Source organism: Haemaphysalis longicornis, unplaced genomic scaffold (assembly GCF_048455015.1).
Source record: "Haemaphysalis longicornis isolate Haplotype H1 unplaced genomic scaffold, Haemaphysalis longicornis Haplotype H1 scaffold_6, whole genome shotgun sequence".
In the NCBI taxonomy this organism is placed as follows: domain Eukaryota; kingdom Metazoa; phylum Arthropoda; class Arachnida; order Ixodida; family Ixodidae; genus Haemaphysalis; species Haemaphysalis longicornis.
Genome location: NW_027526407.1, coordinates 115,641,774 through 115,660,169, shown reverse-complemented (window position 1 = coordinate 115,660,169; position 18,396 = coordinate 115,641,774). Strand labels below are relative to the sequence as shown.

The window sequence follows — 18,396 nt, the reverse complement described above, 5'->3', positions numbered from 1 at the left end:
TCTTTGAGGGACACACTTTATGATGGCTTCATTGTAGTCATGACAGGGATGACACTAGCTGTTCTGGCTCACTCACTATGATTGTGTACTTGTGGTACTTTGCACCCTCTATATGGTAGTGCACCCTCTTATGGTACTCTATCCTCTATAACATGGTTTCTCAAAGTGGGTTCCGCGGAACCTAGGGGTTCCGCAGGCCCCTCCGCAGGGTTCCGCGAGCCACTGATAAATTTTCCCTGGTTCCGCAGTCGCAAAGTCTTATATGGTGAACTTGAGGTGCGATCGATCTAAGGAACCTCCATTACTCACGCCCGAGTGTCAGTAAGCACATCTCGGTGCATAACAGAAACGCGTGAGCTGCGCAATAAATCTCGCCAGCAGCTTGTAGCCAGCTAGACTCCGAAAACGGGCCACGTGGTTAAACTACTGCACTTGAATCTCGGTCTTATATTAACCCCATGCGCATTTCTCCCGTTTGGAGATAGGTGCCGCTAGCGTACGCATTCGCGTAAAGTCGACGGGAAAAAAACGATACCCCTGCCTGCTTTTGAATTTATTGCACGTTAATGTAGCATGAACAGAAGGAAAAATGGCGGGGGTAGGGGGGGGGGTGAGGTTCCTTGGCACTTAACGGAACTTAGCAGGGTTCCCTGGGACCAACATGCTTGAGAACCCGTGCTCTATAAGGTACAACAGTGGTTATAAACAGCATTCCTTGCGGAAATGAAAGAGCCGTATTTTTATTAGCCTGCACCCTTATTTCGTCCCAGACTGTGGTAGATATATTGGTTTGTTAGATATTGTTAGATAGGAGTGTCTGTATATATATATATATAGTGTGCCATTTTTATTCACACGAGGGAGGCTAGTGTGCTAGACGGCACAATAACTTGAAGGTTAGCCTTTTAAACATTACTTCAAGTGAAATTTGGTATCTGGTTATCAGCGGCGGGTAGTTATTGCCAAAAGCAATCTTAAAAGTTACGTTGACTTTGGTTGACGGAGCAAAGTTGCAGCGGAACCCGAAAGACTGGACTCTTCTTTCGAGCATTAGTGTTTGATCGTCATTTCATTCACCTTTCGTTGGGTTTTTTAACCTAACGGAAAGGGAATCTCAAAGTGAAGCTCAAAAACATTTTTTTTTGTCTCTGCAGCTTCGTCGGCTGCAGGCGTCGCTGCATGGTGACCTGATGTCTGGCAGAGAGCACCCAGCTTATGATGCCATCCTGTCGCATGAGGCGCTGCGCTCGTGCCGCGAGGTACGTCTGGGTTCTTACCTGGAGCGTGTGGACAACACAGCCTTCGTCATGGAGGGCGTCTCTGCCAAGGGACTAACCTGTGCGCACGAGGTCTTCCCTGAAGTCACATACCTGGAGGTGAGAAATCCTATTCCAGTACAGTGTAAAATGGTTTGCTCTTAACTCTTTCATTACTGCGGGAAATTGACAGATTTTTAGGGGTCTAAGAAAACATTGTTTTCTGCTAAAGGTATTCCTTAGGCATTAATTGCACCAACATAAAATGCAGATGATTTATTGCACTTTCCAACAACATTAGTTTTTAAAATGCTTTCGTAGATCATAGTTGTGAAAAAAATTATCAAAATCAAAATTTTTGTTAAGTCGTCGAAGAAAACAAGAAAGGACTTGTGTTTAACCAATCACCGATAGAAAAACTGCGAATATACATTTTGTAGGGAAACATTTCAAAAATACGTCCTAGAAAAAAATTTTGTCAGGTATAGCTTGTCAGATATACAATAACAATAAAGTTAGCACGCGTGGCGCCTGTGCCATGTGGTGAAGCCTAACGTTTATTTCAAACTGCGCAATTTTAGGTGCTTCGCTTGCAGAAATTCGGTGGTTTGACATTATCAGAGGCACTGGTTTGTCCTTATGTGACGTAGAAACATCTTTTCCATGACTGACTTTGCATGTGCAGCCAGCACAGTATTTGTGACAAGCACAGGCTGCAGAAAAATCTGCATGGGGTGGAAAAAAAATCTTGGTGGTCCATACTTGTGGACGTTCACTGTCGGGTATCTCTGAAAACGTAAACTTCTGGTTTGTTATCGTATTTTGACTCACTGTTGTAGTCCTGTTTGCAGGATTGAGGTGCGATGTGCAAGAATTTTGCCCTGCAAGCTTTTACCGGGTAGCTGTTGTGCGATTAAAAAGTTCAGCACTATGAGCCTCCAACATTTCAGTGCCACCTAACGTTTTCAAAAAGAAGCAATACCGAACCTGTTGGAGACTCTGTCCGAATGGATATTTCCACTAAGGAGCAACATTAGACCTCCGGAGATGCCCTCATTTGGAAATAAAACTGGCCGGTGAACAGCCGGCGGTGTGGAAGTCCAGTTTGAAGCGCTCTCCTTGTTGGAGCTGATGTGGCGACTGTGTCTTATATTTTGACTAGCATCGGAAGTTCTTATCGCAGAAATCGGTTAGGGTGGGATCAAGTCAGCAGTGGCATACGTCTTTCGAGGATGAGTAGCGAGTGCTGCAGGTGTTGTGGCAGATAGGCTTGAAGTTTGGTAACTGCAAATACCGTGAAATATGAATTTTGTGATGCAGAAACAAAACCAAGCCTGATGTAAACTGTTTGCAAATGGTCCTGTGGGAAGTAGAACTACAACATGACCTAGAACGTGCGCAAAGGCAATGAAACGGCCTAAAATCATAAAATAACTTTGCAAACATGGCAATGCTTGACATTTTTAGCTGATTTCAGTGGTTATTATGGTCAGAGTGCAAACCTGACTTTAGAAAATCACCTTCTGATTCACCATTCGTGCCCTGATAACAAAAACCAAATGCTGATGCACAGTAATCAGAAGCAGCACGCCTTCTTCTTTGGTAGCTGTGACGTGCGATGATCATGCCGCTTTTCTACACCTAGGTGATGCAACTGCATGTCAAAAGTCATGTTTTTGTTGTAAAAATGAAAACTGATTTTGAGCGGGCATTTTCTGAGCTAACCCCAAACAGGTTTGGTTGGTCCAGTAACGTCAGGTACACTATGAAAAGGGGCTCCCAAGGTATTGTTCAAATTGAACGTTTTTGAATAAGTGCGACAACAAAAGAATTAAGGGGGGACACGGCTTTCAACTTTAGAAAAATGACCAAAACATGATTTTTTTGAAAGCCACATATTCGGCTTCTATGTTTCCTATTCTGTGCGTCTGCAAAGTTTTCCGCTGAAGAGCGTCGCAAAGTGGCATAAAAAAGTAGTTTTGCCAGGCGCGGTGACAAATTTTTAGCGCAAAAGGGCGAAAAAACGGCAATTTTCGGAGCGCTGTATCTCCGCAACGGTGCTATAGTGAACTAGTATTCTAGTTCAATGTAACAATGCCACCGAGCGCGGCCATTTTGAAATTGTTAGATCGGCCGAGCGTTCGTCTTTGCGGTTCCGCTCGTCTCTTTTATCTTTGTTCATTCTCAAACGCACGAACGGCAGAAAAGAAACGACGCACAAACTAAGCTAGAAATAGATGCTGAAGCACTATTCGTCCTCCGGTCGGGGCGCGCTAAGACGACCCTCTTGATTGGGTGTCGCGGCGCAATGCAAGATGCCCCGCACGGGGCACCTTGAGCAATCTTGGTGACGGTACTGGCGATACCGCGGAGCCCGAGCCCCCAAACATAAGCTGGATCCAACCGTGGCGATGTGTTTATAGGTGGAGGGTTAGAAACCACGAACGGTGGCCGTCGGAGCCCAGGTCAAGCTCCGGCGGATGGGTTTCCTGTCTGTTTACCAGGCAGGGAGCTCCGGGACCTCTTTGACTACCAGGGTAAGGTCAAAGGAGAAAGTACCCCCGTCTCCCTGCTTTTTCCTAGGCCGTATGGATAAATCAAAACCCCCCTCAAAACGTGATCGGTCCCTGAAAAGGGGCCGCACCGAAGTTTCCTTTCCATCCCTACCAACCATCAACATTCCGAAACCTGACAACTATCCTCGTTTTTTGGTCCTTGAATCAATAGATAAGTCCAAACCCCTCTCCTCCCAGTCTGTATTCCTCGTCTCAAAGTTTCCTGAAGGAATCATTGGCAAATCTTTCGTGGCAAAAAAACTACGAACAGGCGAAGTGTTAGTTGAAGTCAAGACGCAGCAGCAAGCCCAAATCTCCGGACCCAAACCCGCATGGCAGATCTGGACATCACTGTCGCACCCCACCGCAGCCTCAACAGCTCGCAGGGTGTGATATCTGAGCCAGATCTTCTAAGTGAAACAGAAGCCGACCTTCTGGAAGGCCTGAAGGATCAGGGCGTTACCGCTGTCAGGAGAATCACCATCTGTCGTGACAATGTAGAAATACCAACAAAGCACATAATCTTGACATTCAACAAATCAAAACTTCCTGAGCGCATCAATGCTGGCTTCATTAGGTGTGGTGTACGTCCGTACATACCTAACCCGCGCCGCTGCTACAAGTGCCAGCGATTCGGGCACGGTACAACTTCTTGTCGCGGCAAAACTACCTGCGCGAAATGCGTCGCACATGACCACCCTACGGAAAACTGTGACTCTACTACCTTCACCTGTGCAAACTGTCAGGGGCCGCACGCAGCATGGTCCCGCAGCCCTGAAAAGTTTCAACAGGAAAAGAAGATTATCAACGTGAAAGTAACCGAGAACATCTCCTTCCCAAAGGCGCGAAAGAGGTTTGCCTCTTTCCCCTGGGGAGGTACGCCGACGCAGCTCGCTGGGGGGCGGAGCGGCGTCTGGTCTCGGCGGGGACCCAGTACCGCGAGTCGGACTTGGTCCCGCCCCCCCTCGGGTCGCCTCCGGCGGCCCAACCCGCCTCCGCACCGCTCTCTAAGCCAGCAGCGGTTGTGGTGGCATCCACGTCCGGTGGGAGTGATGCTGCATCCTCCACTTCCGCTCCACCATCCCAAACCACATGCGAGGGCACGGAGATGGAAATGGGGGAGCCAGCGGCAGCTCCCACCCCCACCACACCGCCTGCACCATCAGAGGCGTTTTTAAAACCCTCGTCGGTTGCGGGCAAGGAAAAGCGCGCCCCAAAGGGGCCGCGGTCCAAGGAGCCTGATCCCTCAGGTGTTCTGAGGACATCCGAGGATGAAATGGACGTCGAACCATTCTTGTCTGCGGTACACCGCAAGGAACGCGTCCCGACGCCAAAGCCTTCCGACAAGCCAAAAAAGGCGAGAGTCACAGCCCCGAAAGACAACACATAAACAAACATACACACTCCAGTAGCTCTCACACTAACTAATGGGAAGAGAAAACATAATTCAATGGAACTGTAGAGGCCTTCTTAAAAATCTTGACGATGTATACGAAATACTGCATGCTAATCAGCCAAGTGTAATGTGTGTTCAGGAAACACATTTGAATTCCAAGCACAGAAATTTCTTGAATAGTTACATAGTCTTCAGAAAGAACAGGGATGGCTGCACACACTCTTCTGGCGGTGTGGCCATAATTGCCCGGAAATCTTTAGCCTGCCACCCTGTCACTCTGAACGCTGTCCTTGAGGCTGTAGCAATTTGAACAATAATATTTAATAGGTTGATAACGGTATGCTCTATATATATTCCTTCTGATCTTGCGCTTTCGAGCTCTGACTTCGAGGCGTTGGTTGACCAGCTGCCCGAACCATACATCTTAACAGGCGACCTTAATGCTCACAATTCTCTATTGGGCTCTTCTCGTACGGATGCCCGGGGTCGCCTGATAGAGAGGTTTCTTACATCCTCTGGAGCATGCCTTTTCAACAATAAACAGCCTACATACCATAACATAGGACACAACACATACTCATATCTTGACTTGGCTATTGGCTCTGTAGTTCTCTTTCCTCTTCTCGAGTGGGGTGGGGGCACCGACCCATATGGCAGTGACCACTTGCCCACCTCACTAACATACATAGGTGAAGGCCCATGCAGTCCATCTTCCCATACTAGGTTCAATGAAGCACGAGCTAACTGGAATACATTTACAAAGACATCCAAACTACACCACACATCCATAGGACACCTACACGTTGAAGAAGCTACCCAACTCCTCACGGCGCACATCCTCGACGCCGCCGAAAAGTCCATTCCCCACGCCTCTGGTGCCCCGCGCAACCAGAGGAGGCCGTGGTGGAATGAGGACTGTTGGCGGGCGCGAGATGCCCAGAACAAGGCGTGGGGTATCCTGCGCCGGTACCCCACGTCAGGAAACTTTTTATTGTTCAAAAGGGCTAAGGCGATGGGAAAACGTGTGCGCCGTGAGTCAAAACGAGAGAGTTGGCGCTCATTCATAACATCCATAAACTCTTACACTGACTCTTGCAAAGTCTGGACACGAATACGCAAACTAAAAGGACAACAGACACACAGCCTGCCCCTGGTTAGTACAACAGGGGACACACTGGAAGACCAGGCTAACACACTTGCACAACACTTCCAACACGTGTCCAGTTCAGCACACTACACAAACACTTTCATGAAACACGAAACATCTGCGGAGAAGAAGTCACTGCGTGATAGCAACAAGTGGCACACTTCTTACAATTCTCCTTTTTCAATTCATGAGCTGGAGGCAGCCCTGACCACATGTAAGCCTTCAGCGCCAGGTGGAGACAAAATCACATACACGATGATACAACACCTACACTCAGACACCCTTGAAACACTTTTACACCTATACAATAACATATGGCTTTCAGGGCACATTCCTCGCTCTTGGAGGGAGGCCATAGTAGTGGCTTTCCTGAAAGAAGGGAAGGACCCTTTCTCTCCTGCCAGTTACCGACCCATTGCTTTGACAAGCTGCCTGTGCAAGCTCCTCGAGAAGAGTATAAACCGTAGGCTCGTGTACTTTCTTGAGTACAATGGTCTTCTCGCGAGCTGCCAGGCAGGCTTCCGGGCAGGGCGATCCACAAACGATCAATTAGTTGCACTGGAATCTTACATTAAGGATGCCTTTATACACAAACAGTACTGCGTGACCGTATTTTTTGATATCGAGAAAGCTTTTGATACGGCATGGCGTTATGGCGTTCTTGCAGACCTAAAATCCTATGGTGTAACAGGTAACATGCTGAATACTCTTTCCAGTTACCTGTCTAAACGAACATTTCGTGCCAGAGTCGGTTCGGCACTTTCAAACATTCACGTGCAGGAGAATGGCGTGCCTCAAGGTGGCGTATTGAGCTGCACCTTGTTTATAGTTAAGATGAACTCTCTCCGAAAGGCACTGCCGCCAACCATATCCTGCTTGATGTATGTAGATGACGTTCAAACATCTTTCAAATCATGTAACATATTCATTTGTGAACGTCAGGTCCAGCTTGGGGTAAACAAACTTTCCCGCTGGGCTGATGAAAATGGATTTAAACTTAATCCTTCTAAAAGTACCTGCGTTGTGTTCTCAAAAAGGCGGGGCATCCTGCCCGATCCCGAAGTAAAACTCTTTGGTGACTCGATTCCAGTAAAAAGAGAACGCAAGTTTTTGGGTGTGGTGTTTGATGAGAAACTCACATTCATCCCTCACATAAAACGACTCAAACAAAAATGCCTCAAAACAATGAATATTCTGAAAGTCTTATCTCACCAATCATACGGTGCAGACAAACAACTTTTGCTTCGACTTTATGCCGCGTTGGTGGGGTCACGGTTGGACTACGGAAGTGTTGTGTATGGGTCAGCCACAAAAAACAGCACTTAAAATGCTCGACCCAGTGCTTCACTTGGGGCTTCGCCTGTCTTGTGGGGCGTTCCGTACCAGTCCGGTCCACAGTCTTTATGCTGAGTGCGACAAATGGTGCTTAGCGTACCAGCGAATTTATGTTGATCTTCTGTATGCCTCCAAAATCTCATCAATGAATAACCATCCCTTTAAACCGGTTTTTAATGATACGTCCACAACTAAACTCTTTTTAAACCGCCCATCAATTTCCGTTCCCTTCTCGCAGAGAGTGAGGGATGAGGTGACTATTCATGAGGTCTCCTTAGACACATTCAAACCATCCCACACTGATCTTGGAGCACCATGGCATCTCCGTCCTGTGTCATGCGATCTGTCTTTCATACGATACAATAAGAACATGACACCAAGAAGTGGGATTTTGCAGCATTTCATGTATCTGCAGGATAAATACAGGGCTGCAGAGTTTTTCATCGATGCATCTAAAACGTTCACTGCGGTGTCTTGTGCTGCGCACGTACCCAGTTTTGAAGCATATAGAACCATGAATGTTTGTACAAGTATTTTTACGGCAGAAGCATATGGCATTTTTCTGGTTGTGAGTCAGATAGTTGAACATCATATTCCTAAATCCGTCATCTATACAAATTCGCTAAGCGTCGTCCATGGATTGTCATCTGGAAAGTCATCGAAAAATCATGTCGTTAACCTTGTCCTGAAATCACTTATGGTGGCGTATTCTTCAAACCTTGAGGTGACTGTGTGTTGGGTGCCAGGCCACTCTGGCATCAGCGGAAATGAACTGGCGGATGAAATGGCCGCCAATGGTGCACTCCGAAACACAGTCAACATAACATCACTACCTTACACAGACCTCAAGCCACACATAAGACAGCAACTCCGTAAAACTTGGCGAGCAGACTGGAGCGAACAGGCAGACAACAAACTACATGTCATAAAACCACACTTGGGACAATACACTACTGACTCACACAACAGGCACATTGGAGTTACCTTAGCTAGATTACGGATAGGCCATACACATGTAACGCACTCGCACCTGCTCACGGGAACTCCAAGACCCCTGTGTAGCAGGTGTGGGGAGGGCCTATCCGTAGTCCACATACTCATACAATGCAAGGCACTTGACACAACACGACACAAACACTTCAGAGAACTCTACAGACAACATATTCCCCTACACCCATCGTTGTTTCTGGGTGACGATGCCATGGTTTCTGTGAAACGCGTGTTTAAGTATTTGTCAGACGTTAAGTTTTTAAACCTCATTTCCTATCATGCATAATCAAATCTGGCCCTATACACCAGTCATCACCATTATTTTTATTGATCTTACAATGTCTGGTTTACACGTTTTATACCTACCTTTTGTGGTAATCACTTCTTTTCATTAAATAACTACTCTGGCGCTCTTTGCCCTCATTGGCCTTGCGCCATTAAACACCAACCATCATCATCAATGCAAGATGGCGGTCTCCTGAGCTGCGTAGCATGGGCAGTTTGAGTTCATTTTCGCTGCTTGGCTCGAGCAGGTTTCTGTTCAGTCTGTGGTATTCAACTCGGATGTTATCGCGATAGGAAGGCCTGACATCACGAGCCAGATTACAAGAAGTTGTGTGGCTCGAAAGGCGGAGGTCATCGAACGCTTCGTGGTGCGCGTGACTCTACCGTCGCCAGACCCCGGAGGGTGACGCGGCGTGCGCGCTTGCGATGGCGGTTCGTGAAGGGAACTTTTAGTCGGAATTGCGATGTTTACATGCTTAGTTATTGCTGTGTTTTGATTGTGGGCTCGCCAGCCTTGGGAAAGAAACGGTCGACGCATCAAACGCTGCGGCGCGCACGGTGTAGCCAACGTGCATTGGAGCATCACGTCTGCGCAGCCGGTTACTATTGAACGCCAGTAGTTGTAATTAATGCCTGCGATGTTAGATGTAATCTTAAAAGCGACCTGACAGGGATAATCAAAGTACGATATGTCATGGTAAGTGTGTGCTGCGATGCGCGCAAGCCATATCACCTTTCTTGTGCAACGTTTCCCGTGCTCTTCTAATAATCATGCAAATAGGTTTGAGCTTGGAATATTGGCCTCGAGGACATACCGTGGCGCCACCTACGAGTGACGTGACTTGTAGGACGCCGGGTTATGCTGTCGTCTGCTAGAACACATTTCCTGTGCTTATGCGACCGCACGTTTTTGTTGTGGCCGCCGTGTGCCCCCTCCTCGCGGTTTTTCAGCAAATTACAGAAGAAAGTTGTCTACAGACCAAATAATCCGGGCAAGCAATCAACGGCTTGCTTGTTCCCGACAACACCGCCACGGCTGGGTAGTTGCTACCATCGCCACCGACAGCTCGTATGCAGCCAGCTAACGCCAGGGACGATACAATTGGTGCCGAGAAAAGTACACTGTTAATTCATTATGAAATACTTGCGACGTGACATGTACGCGACTGTGTGTGCAAGAAAATAGACCTCGCAACAGCGGCAGAAACGTGGCGCTCAATTGCGATCTCACCACGCGTACTGCACGCATTGCGTGGTAAAAAATGAATGACTACGTGAGACCGGTGAGCGGATTGCTTTGCCGCACAGTCTTAAAAGTGCTGGTACGATCTGCACTTTGGCTTAAGCAGTGCCTATTTCCCCTCCAATGCTTTTTTTTTATAGTCACGCCCTGATTTGATTAATGATCACTAGTACTCTGTACTGCTGATATGTTTACTTTTCGCCACAACTTGTCCGCAATGTACGAATGGTATTAACAGGAGTTTTAACGCCTTCGAGCGAGTTTAGACTTGGCTGTGTTTATTAAGACCTCTGCAACACAAGATTTTCCTGCGCCTTTATCTAGCATCAAGTACGAGTACTCACGATTGCTCACAGAAGGCATGGTTGCGTACGAGGCGAAACACGTCGTGGGGTAATGGGGAGTTTAAGAATAGGGGAACCAAGCGTTAGAGGCCCCCAAGAAGTTCGTGGAACCCAAAGCAACACGCTTGCGCGCAGCGAATTTTAGAAGAGGGTCTTCTGCAACAGCTAACTCGCCGCCGGTTTCGGATGCGCTGGGTCCGATGTTGGGAACTTTAGTTTTAGCGTCGCGGCAGCTATTTCATCGCTGCTGTCGTTACAGTCGCGAATGACAGTCCCTAACACAACTTTTCACCACGCTGTCACCCCTTTTCTCGTATGTGGAAGTTTGTATCCGTGGTTACTGCCATTTAAGCCTTCCATGATAAAGATACCTGTCGCGGCTTCGGCCGATTTTTGTGCGCAGGTATCGCCACCCTTCAGCCGCTCGCCGCACCGTGCGCGAACGGGCCGGTGGCGTGGGGCCCGACATCCGCGGCCGGTCGCCGTAGATCGCGGCAGATATTTGAGCGTCGCCTTGAAAATCGCAGCTGTTGACACTTCGCAGCACAATTTTTCACCACACGAACATCCACTTTCGCGAATGCGGACCTCCTTTTCCGCGATCAGTGTGATTTTAAAAAGCGGCAACAAGGTGTTGCTGTCGCGACCTACGTCGTTTCGAGCCGTCGGCGGGCTGCAGGCACGGCGGACGTGTGTGCGGAGCGTTTCTGCGAGCAGTAAACACTTCATGATTTCCTCCTTCACCTATTTCTTGAGAACGAACACCGAAATCTATCGTAGACGAGCTAAATGTTGATCAGGGAAACGAGCCGCAGCTTACGCTTACACCGGGTTCGGTCGCATACGTCCGCATACGCCATCACGCTCAAGTTGTTCGCGGGCAGTCTGCCACGGTTATAAAGTCCCCATGAGGTCAAACTACGCTTCACGCACTGATAATGAACTTCAAACGCCGAAAATTAGCACGGAAATGCACTTATAAAGCGGGTCCTGAACGAAATGTCACGCGCAGCAAGCCAACAACGCAGCAAGGTAGGAACGGGGATCCTACAAGTGACGTCAAAACGATCGCAGCGCCGGCCTCTCCAGTGGTGGCCCTCGCAGCCAATAGGAATAAAAATATGTTCTCTGCGTTAAAAAATTACCTTACTGTCGTAGCATTTAACAGTGATTTTTTTAGGGAAATTACTGATACCAATGCATATGATCTATGGCTTCGGGCATACTGACTGTGCTGCGAGAAATATTGGATGCCTTGAACGTCAAAAGTTGTTAAAAAAAAACCTGTCATCAAAGTTGGTGTAATGCACAATATTATACCAAGCTTCAAAGTAGCTCATTTGCATCCTTGTGGTATGCAAACTTTTGGCAATGAACACCTGCACGTATGAGTACTAAGTTGCTGCGCCAGGCAAAGTAGTAAAACATAAAAGGAGCCAGAAATTTTCAAATTTAATTTTAAAAAAATGCTTCACTTGTTGCCATTTGGACAAAACTGCAAAGGGAAGTTGTCCAGTGCGATACAGACAACCAGCTAATCTACTTTGCATTGAAAGCCATCTACCTCTCCGTTTGGTTTGCTAACTGGGCTATGTACTCTTCACAGAGGAGCTAAAAATGATGTTTTGTGGAAAGAGAAAGGCTGTAAAAGGCACTCCAATTGCAAGGCAAGGCCTTCCAGAAGCCCCATGTTCAAAAGGGCATGAAAGGCTACAACCGTGATGACATTTGATAAGTGAAATTTATGTTGTAACTTTGGAAGCAGTTTTCTCAAAGAAGTTTTTTTTGCTACCTGTGTCGCTTGTTCCAGGGATTTCATCGTGACCGCTGGGTCTATTTTGATTCCGTTTCTTGCATTACATTCCTTGATGAACAGTTGAATTCGTGACACTCTTGGTTTTCCAGATTTGTTTTTTGGGGATTTTTTTATTCAAATAGTCGTTCACAGTCGACGTGCCTGTTGCACATTAACATCTAAAAAAATGAAAACTAAAAAACATTGTGTTGTAAAAAAAATTCTAAAACTGTCACGACCTCATCCATTCAATTTGGAAGGCAAAGCGCTCCGAACAAGTTTTCTATCATGTTTTATAAGTCGCTCAAGCTCGGTACAAGCGGGACAGAAAGAAAATTTAATAAATAAAAAAGTTATCAAAATATTACCTTGAAATTTTTATGGTGTTATCACAGAACATTTCCAGTTGCTGTGCCAATTTTCATCAAAATCCACAAAGAAATAAAAAAGTTGATTTTGAAAGCCGCGTCCCCCCTTAAGGGTGTAAATCACTGTTTATAACTAACACCCTTACATTCTAACAAAAAAAGCAAAGGAAAACATTCTTAATGGTATTTTGTCATTTATAATGCCCTTGCACCCTAGCCAAAACACTTAGAGTACACCCTTTTTAGGGTGTTTTATCGTAAACAACACGCTTTCAGACGGTTTTTTCTTAGTTTGATAGGGTGTGAGGGTGTTAGTCCTAGACAAAAAGCAAGGCAAAACATCCTTTAAGGGCTGGTGAAGAGCTTTTCAAAAAAAATTTGTTGGGGGCATTACTTCATGTTCTTGACGCTGAATTCGAAAAACATGTTTATTTTATGTGTAAATACCCCCAAACCATCTTTTTTCGTCAAAACAAACGACGCCTGCCCGGGGGCACGGCAAAAGCTCTGGCTGCCTTTCGCGATTGGGTGGTGGCAGATGACGTCATATTCGGAAGTGCCGGCGCTGCGATGACCGCACGGCTTGAAGAGCTCGTTCTGTTCCCGTTCAGGTACGGGCCAGAAAGTCCTCTGGTGAATAGAAGTCACACGATCTTGTCTTAGAATAGGATAGCCCGAGGGAAGTATAAACGCAACAAGTTCGCTCGCGGTGAGCTTTAGAAAGCGGTTCTCCCCAATGGCTCATGGCCGACTTCTGTTTCTATGATGCAGGGAAGTTGTGCAGATATTGGTTCGCCGCTTTCACTACCAGTGCTAGTCACAAATCCTTGCACAATTTTTCAACACACCATCATCCCCTTCCTCGCATGTGTAACTTAGTTTTTACATTCGGCCAGGTGGTAAGAAACTATGTGCAGCGGCCCGCGATGCGTGCAAGCAGCAGCTAGCGAGCGGCCGGTCGCCGCGTCGCTCCGAGGTGCTGGTGCCGGGTCGCTGCGCGGCCGGTCAGCGGACGTGGCATTAGTGCACATACACAGTTTTAGAATAGGAGAACCTAACGTTGGTGGCCCCCCAAAATGTAGAGGAACCCAAACGCAGCACGCTGCCCCTTGACGAGCTTTAGAAGAACGCCTCCCCCAACAGGTCTAGCCGGCTTGGGTTGCACGGATCGCTTCGGATGTTGGTAACTTTAGGCTTAGTATCAAGGCAGATATTTGGTCGCTGCTAACTGTACAATTGCAAATGACTATCCTTAACACAGTTTTTCACCACACTGTCATCCCCTTTATCGCATGTGGGAGCGTATTTTACCGTTGATAGTCATTCTAGCGATCCGTGCTGTGTTCATTCTTGCGCGCAGGTAGCGCCATCCATCGGAGATTTCGGCGCACGTTAAAGATCCCCAGGTGGTCAAAATTAATCCGGAGCCCTCCACTACGGCGCGCCTCATCGCCTGCGTTGCGTCGGCACGTTAAACTCTACAGTCAATCAATCAAGCGCCATCCATCGGCCTCTCACCACATCTCGTGCTCGGGCAGGTGCATTTGCTGCCGTCGACGAGCCTCCGCGACCGGTCGGCGCTTCGCATTGCGATTCAAATTCGATCGCCTCTTTCAAAGTCACCTTGGATGACAATCCCTAGCACAGTTTTTCACCACACTATCATCCACTCTCTTGCACGTTTACCTTGCTTTTCGCGACTGCCTTGTTTCTGGGCAGCAGCGAAAAGCGGTTGCTGCCGCGGCATGCGCAGTTCGAACCGCATCGTGTGCCTTACGGGAATGCAGGACCGGCGAGTGTGCGGAGCGCTCCCACATGCAGAAAACGCTTCATGCTTCCCAGCTTGCTTGATTTCTTCTTAAAATCTACCTACTTAGCTAAGCTGTCGTCATAGCTAACAATGTTGACCGGGAAAACGAACAAGAAGTTCGGGAAGCCCAGAGCTGCGGTCCCACAAATTTTCTAATCCCCTAATAATAATGGATCAGGCACTTGGGGTACCTCTGTATTTGTTTGAGCCCTTCGCTTCGCGTGTGAAGCACAGAGCACCCAACGACACGGCCGGCCCTGACTACTTGTGAAGGCAATGTAGTAGCCACGGGCGCTCGGGTAGGAAATCACTGGTGTCTAGGAGTCGCTTTAGGGAATCTCTAAAAACGCAGCGGCATAACGGTTAAAAATCAACTCCGAAGCAACTCTGGACAATAAAGATAAATAAAGTGCAGATTACACGCCCGACTAATTCGGAACGTCGCCCACAAAACGGGGACACAGTGAAGCGGCGGCGCACGCCGCTGGCCATCTTCCGAATATGACGCTACTTCCAGTCGCTGCCTCTCGGTTTCTCGCTCTTCCGGCGATACGGGAGAGAGCAGTGAGCGGGGCGTAGGGCCAACTTTACCGACGAATACCTCTGTTCCCAAGCTAAAAATGACGAAAAAACTTTACAGGCATAAACGAACCAATGTATTAATTGCAAAAAATGTATTTTTACCCCATACTAAAAGCACTTCAGTAGCCCTTAAAGGGTATTTTGTCATTTATAATTCTCTTGCACCCTAGCCAAAACACTAGAATACACCCTATTAAAGGTGTTTTATCATAAACAACACCCTTTCAAAGGGTCTTTTTCTTTGTTTTTTGATAGGGTGTGAGGGTGCTAGTCCTAGACAAAAAAAAAAGCAAAGGAAAACATCCTTAAGGGTATTTTGTCATTTGTAATGCCCTTACAATTTAGCCAAAACACTAAAATAACCCCTTTAAAAGGTTTTTATCGTAAACAACAGCCATTCGAAAGATTCTTTTTTTGATAGGGTGGGAGGGTGCTAGTCCTAGACAAAAAAAGCAAAGGAAAACATCTTTAAGAGTATTTTGTCCTTTATAACACCCTTACACCCTAGCCAATACACTAGAGTACAGCCTTTTAAGTGTGTTTGATCGTAAACAACACCCTTTCAGAGGGTTTTTTACTTTGATAGTGTGTGAGGGTGTTAGTCCTGGACAAAAAGAATGTGAATCAATTTACAGTGTACACACACATCTACACTGTGAAATAATTTTCTGTTAAAGGGGCACTGACAAAAATTTTGCATCTTGTTTTTTTTGTTGCGATAACTAGCTATTGACCTACTTATAACCTGTAGAAACCTCATTTGCTTCAGCGTGCGACGGTTGTTTAATTAGAGGCATTTTCAATGCGGCCAGTCGCAGTTTCGGTTTTAATGAGTGCCGCGAAACAATGGATTTTGTGGATTTTGTGTGAACAAAGCTGACCACGTGACCGTAGGAGGGATATCACAGAGCAGAGCCGCCGTAGCACTGTCGAATCCGCATCGACGGCAGTTTCTGCGAATGCCCTCACGTACTGATCTCGTGAGGCGCTTAATTAAAAAGCGACCGTGGATGTGGCGGTGGCGCTGCGAGTGTAAATGCTACCGCGGCTAAAGAACGACGCGCGACGCTCGAGACGGTGGGTGGCAAGACGCGCGCTGGGAGCAGCCGGCCGGTCTGCCTACAGGTCCGCCTACAGATGTGTTCGGCTTAGCACTACAGCGGATATTCGAGTGCCGCTCTCGTAAGCGGTGCAGATGACAATTTTCAATGCAACCCGCCATCGCATCATTAACTCCTTTCTCATGTAAGCCACCATGGTCGGGACTTGGGGACAATTTCATGCAGCGGTAACAAGCTTTCACTCGAGCTACCTGCGCCGGCCGTGGCCGCCGCCTGCACAGTGACCGTGCAGCTCGCTCAGTGGGCTTTTCGTGCCTCCGGCGCGTTTTCGCATCCAATGGTAATAAACAGTAATAGAAACAGAGTGCCTGGAATCGCTGTAGAACTTTGGTCGCGGCCAGCTGCCCGATTAGCTGACGAAATCACGGCGCCTCCGCCGCCAACGATCGCGTCGTTCATTCTCGAGAGCAGAAGCTCCTCCCTCCGGCCCTCCGATTGGAGCAGCGAGCCGGGCGAGCCGGCGAAAAACGCCGCAGTGCGGAAGCGGCAAACACAAACTCGTGACGTGTTTGGATGTTCTTTATTTACACAATATCCTCGGGATGTCGATTGCGCGTGGTCCTCTGCTGGCTGCTCGGTTGCGTTTCGCACACTTTAAAATTGATTTTAAATATGTTCTAGGCTGTATTCGCCGCTGATATTTTGCAGATGATGTATATGTGTTCCCACCAATCTATCTCCGAAGTTGTCTCGCCTTCAAAATTTTGTGTCAGTGCCCCTTTAAAGGGGCACTGACACAAAAATTTAGCATCTTGTTTTTTTCGTTGCGATAAGTAGCTAGTGACCTACTTACAACCTGTAGAAACCTCATTTGCTTCAGCGTGCGACGGCTGTTTAATTAGAGGGATTTTAAATGCGGCCAGTCGCAGTTTCGGTTTCAGCGAGTGCCGCGAAACGATAGATTTTGTGGATTTTGTGTGAACAAAGCTGACCACGTGACCGTCGGAGGGATATCACAGAGCAGAGCCGCCGTAGCACTGTCGAATCCGCATCGACGGCAGTTTCTGCGAATGCCCCCCCGTACTGATCTCGTGAGGCGCTTAATTAAAAAGCGACCGTGGATGTGACGCAGGCGCTGCGAGTGCAAATGCTACCGCGACTAAAGAACGACGCGCGACGCTCGAGACGGTGGGTGGCAAGACGCGCGCTGGGAGCAGCCGGGCGGTCTGCCTACAAGTCCGCCTACAGATGTGTTCGGCTCAGCACTGCGGCGGATATTCGAGTGCCGCTCTCGTAAGCGGTGCAGATGACAATTTTTAATGCAACCCGCCATCGCATCATTAACTCCTTTCTCATGTAAGCCACTATGGTCGGGACTTGGGGACAATTTCGTGCAGCGGTAACAAGCTATCACTCGAGCTACCTGCGCCGGCCTGGGCCACTTCGCGGCCGTGGCCGCCGCCTGCACAGCGACCGTGCGGCTAGCTCAGTGAGCTTTGCGTGCCTCCGGCGCGTGTTCGCATCCAATGGTAATAAACAGTAATAGAAATAGAGTGCCTGGAATCGCTGTAGAACTTTGGTCGCGGCCAGCTGCCCGATTAGCTGACGAAATCACGGCGCCTCCGCCGCCAACGATCGGGTCGTTCGTTCTCGAGAGCAGAAGCTCCGCCCTCCGGCTTTCCGATTGGAGCGGCGAGCCGGGCGAGCCCGCGTAAAACGCCGGTAGTGCGGAAGCGGCAAACACAAACTCGTGACGTGTTTGGATGTTGTTTATTTAAAATTGCGCGTGGTCCTCTGCTGGCTGCTCGGTTGCGTTTCGCACACTTCAAAATTGATTTTAAATATGTTCTAGGCTGTATTCGCCGCTGATATTCTGCAGATGATGTATATGTGTTCCCACCAATCTATCTCCGATGTTATCTCGCCTTCAAAATTTTGTGTCAGTGCCCCTTTAAGGATAATTTTCTCGCTGTAAAATAATTTACACCCTTCAGGGGAATTGCCACTGTCTATAACTAACACCTTCGCACTCGAACAAAACAATACAAAGGAAACACCTGTTGGGTTGTTTTTCTTTGTAACAGCCTTACAGCCTGGCAAAAACTCAATAATGCACCGCTCTAGATGACGTTTTATCATTAATTGCATCCTTTCAAAGGGTGTCTTGTTTACTGAGATGGTGTGGCGTTGTTATGGACAAAACACGTGTAATCTTTTTACACTGCACTG

The 18,396-nt window shown here is 47.7% G+C and overlaps 1 protein-coding gene across 2 annotated transcripts in view; it reads left to right on the top strand.

Annotated features, from left to right (window-relative positions):
• Nucleotides 1–18,396, top strand: part of LOC144141132 (uncharacterized) — a 50,233-nt gene that overhangs the window by 12,131 nt on the left and 19,706 nt on the right. For both annotated transcript variants that reach the window (XM_077672663.1, XM_077672662.1), the window contains exon 4: nucleotides 1,155–1,376. In XM_077672663.1, the coding sequence (XP_077528789.1) occupies nucleotides 1,155–1,376 (222 nt within the window). The remainder of the gene's footprint in view (nucleotides 1–1,154; nucleotides 1,377–18,396) is intronic.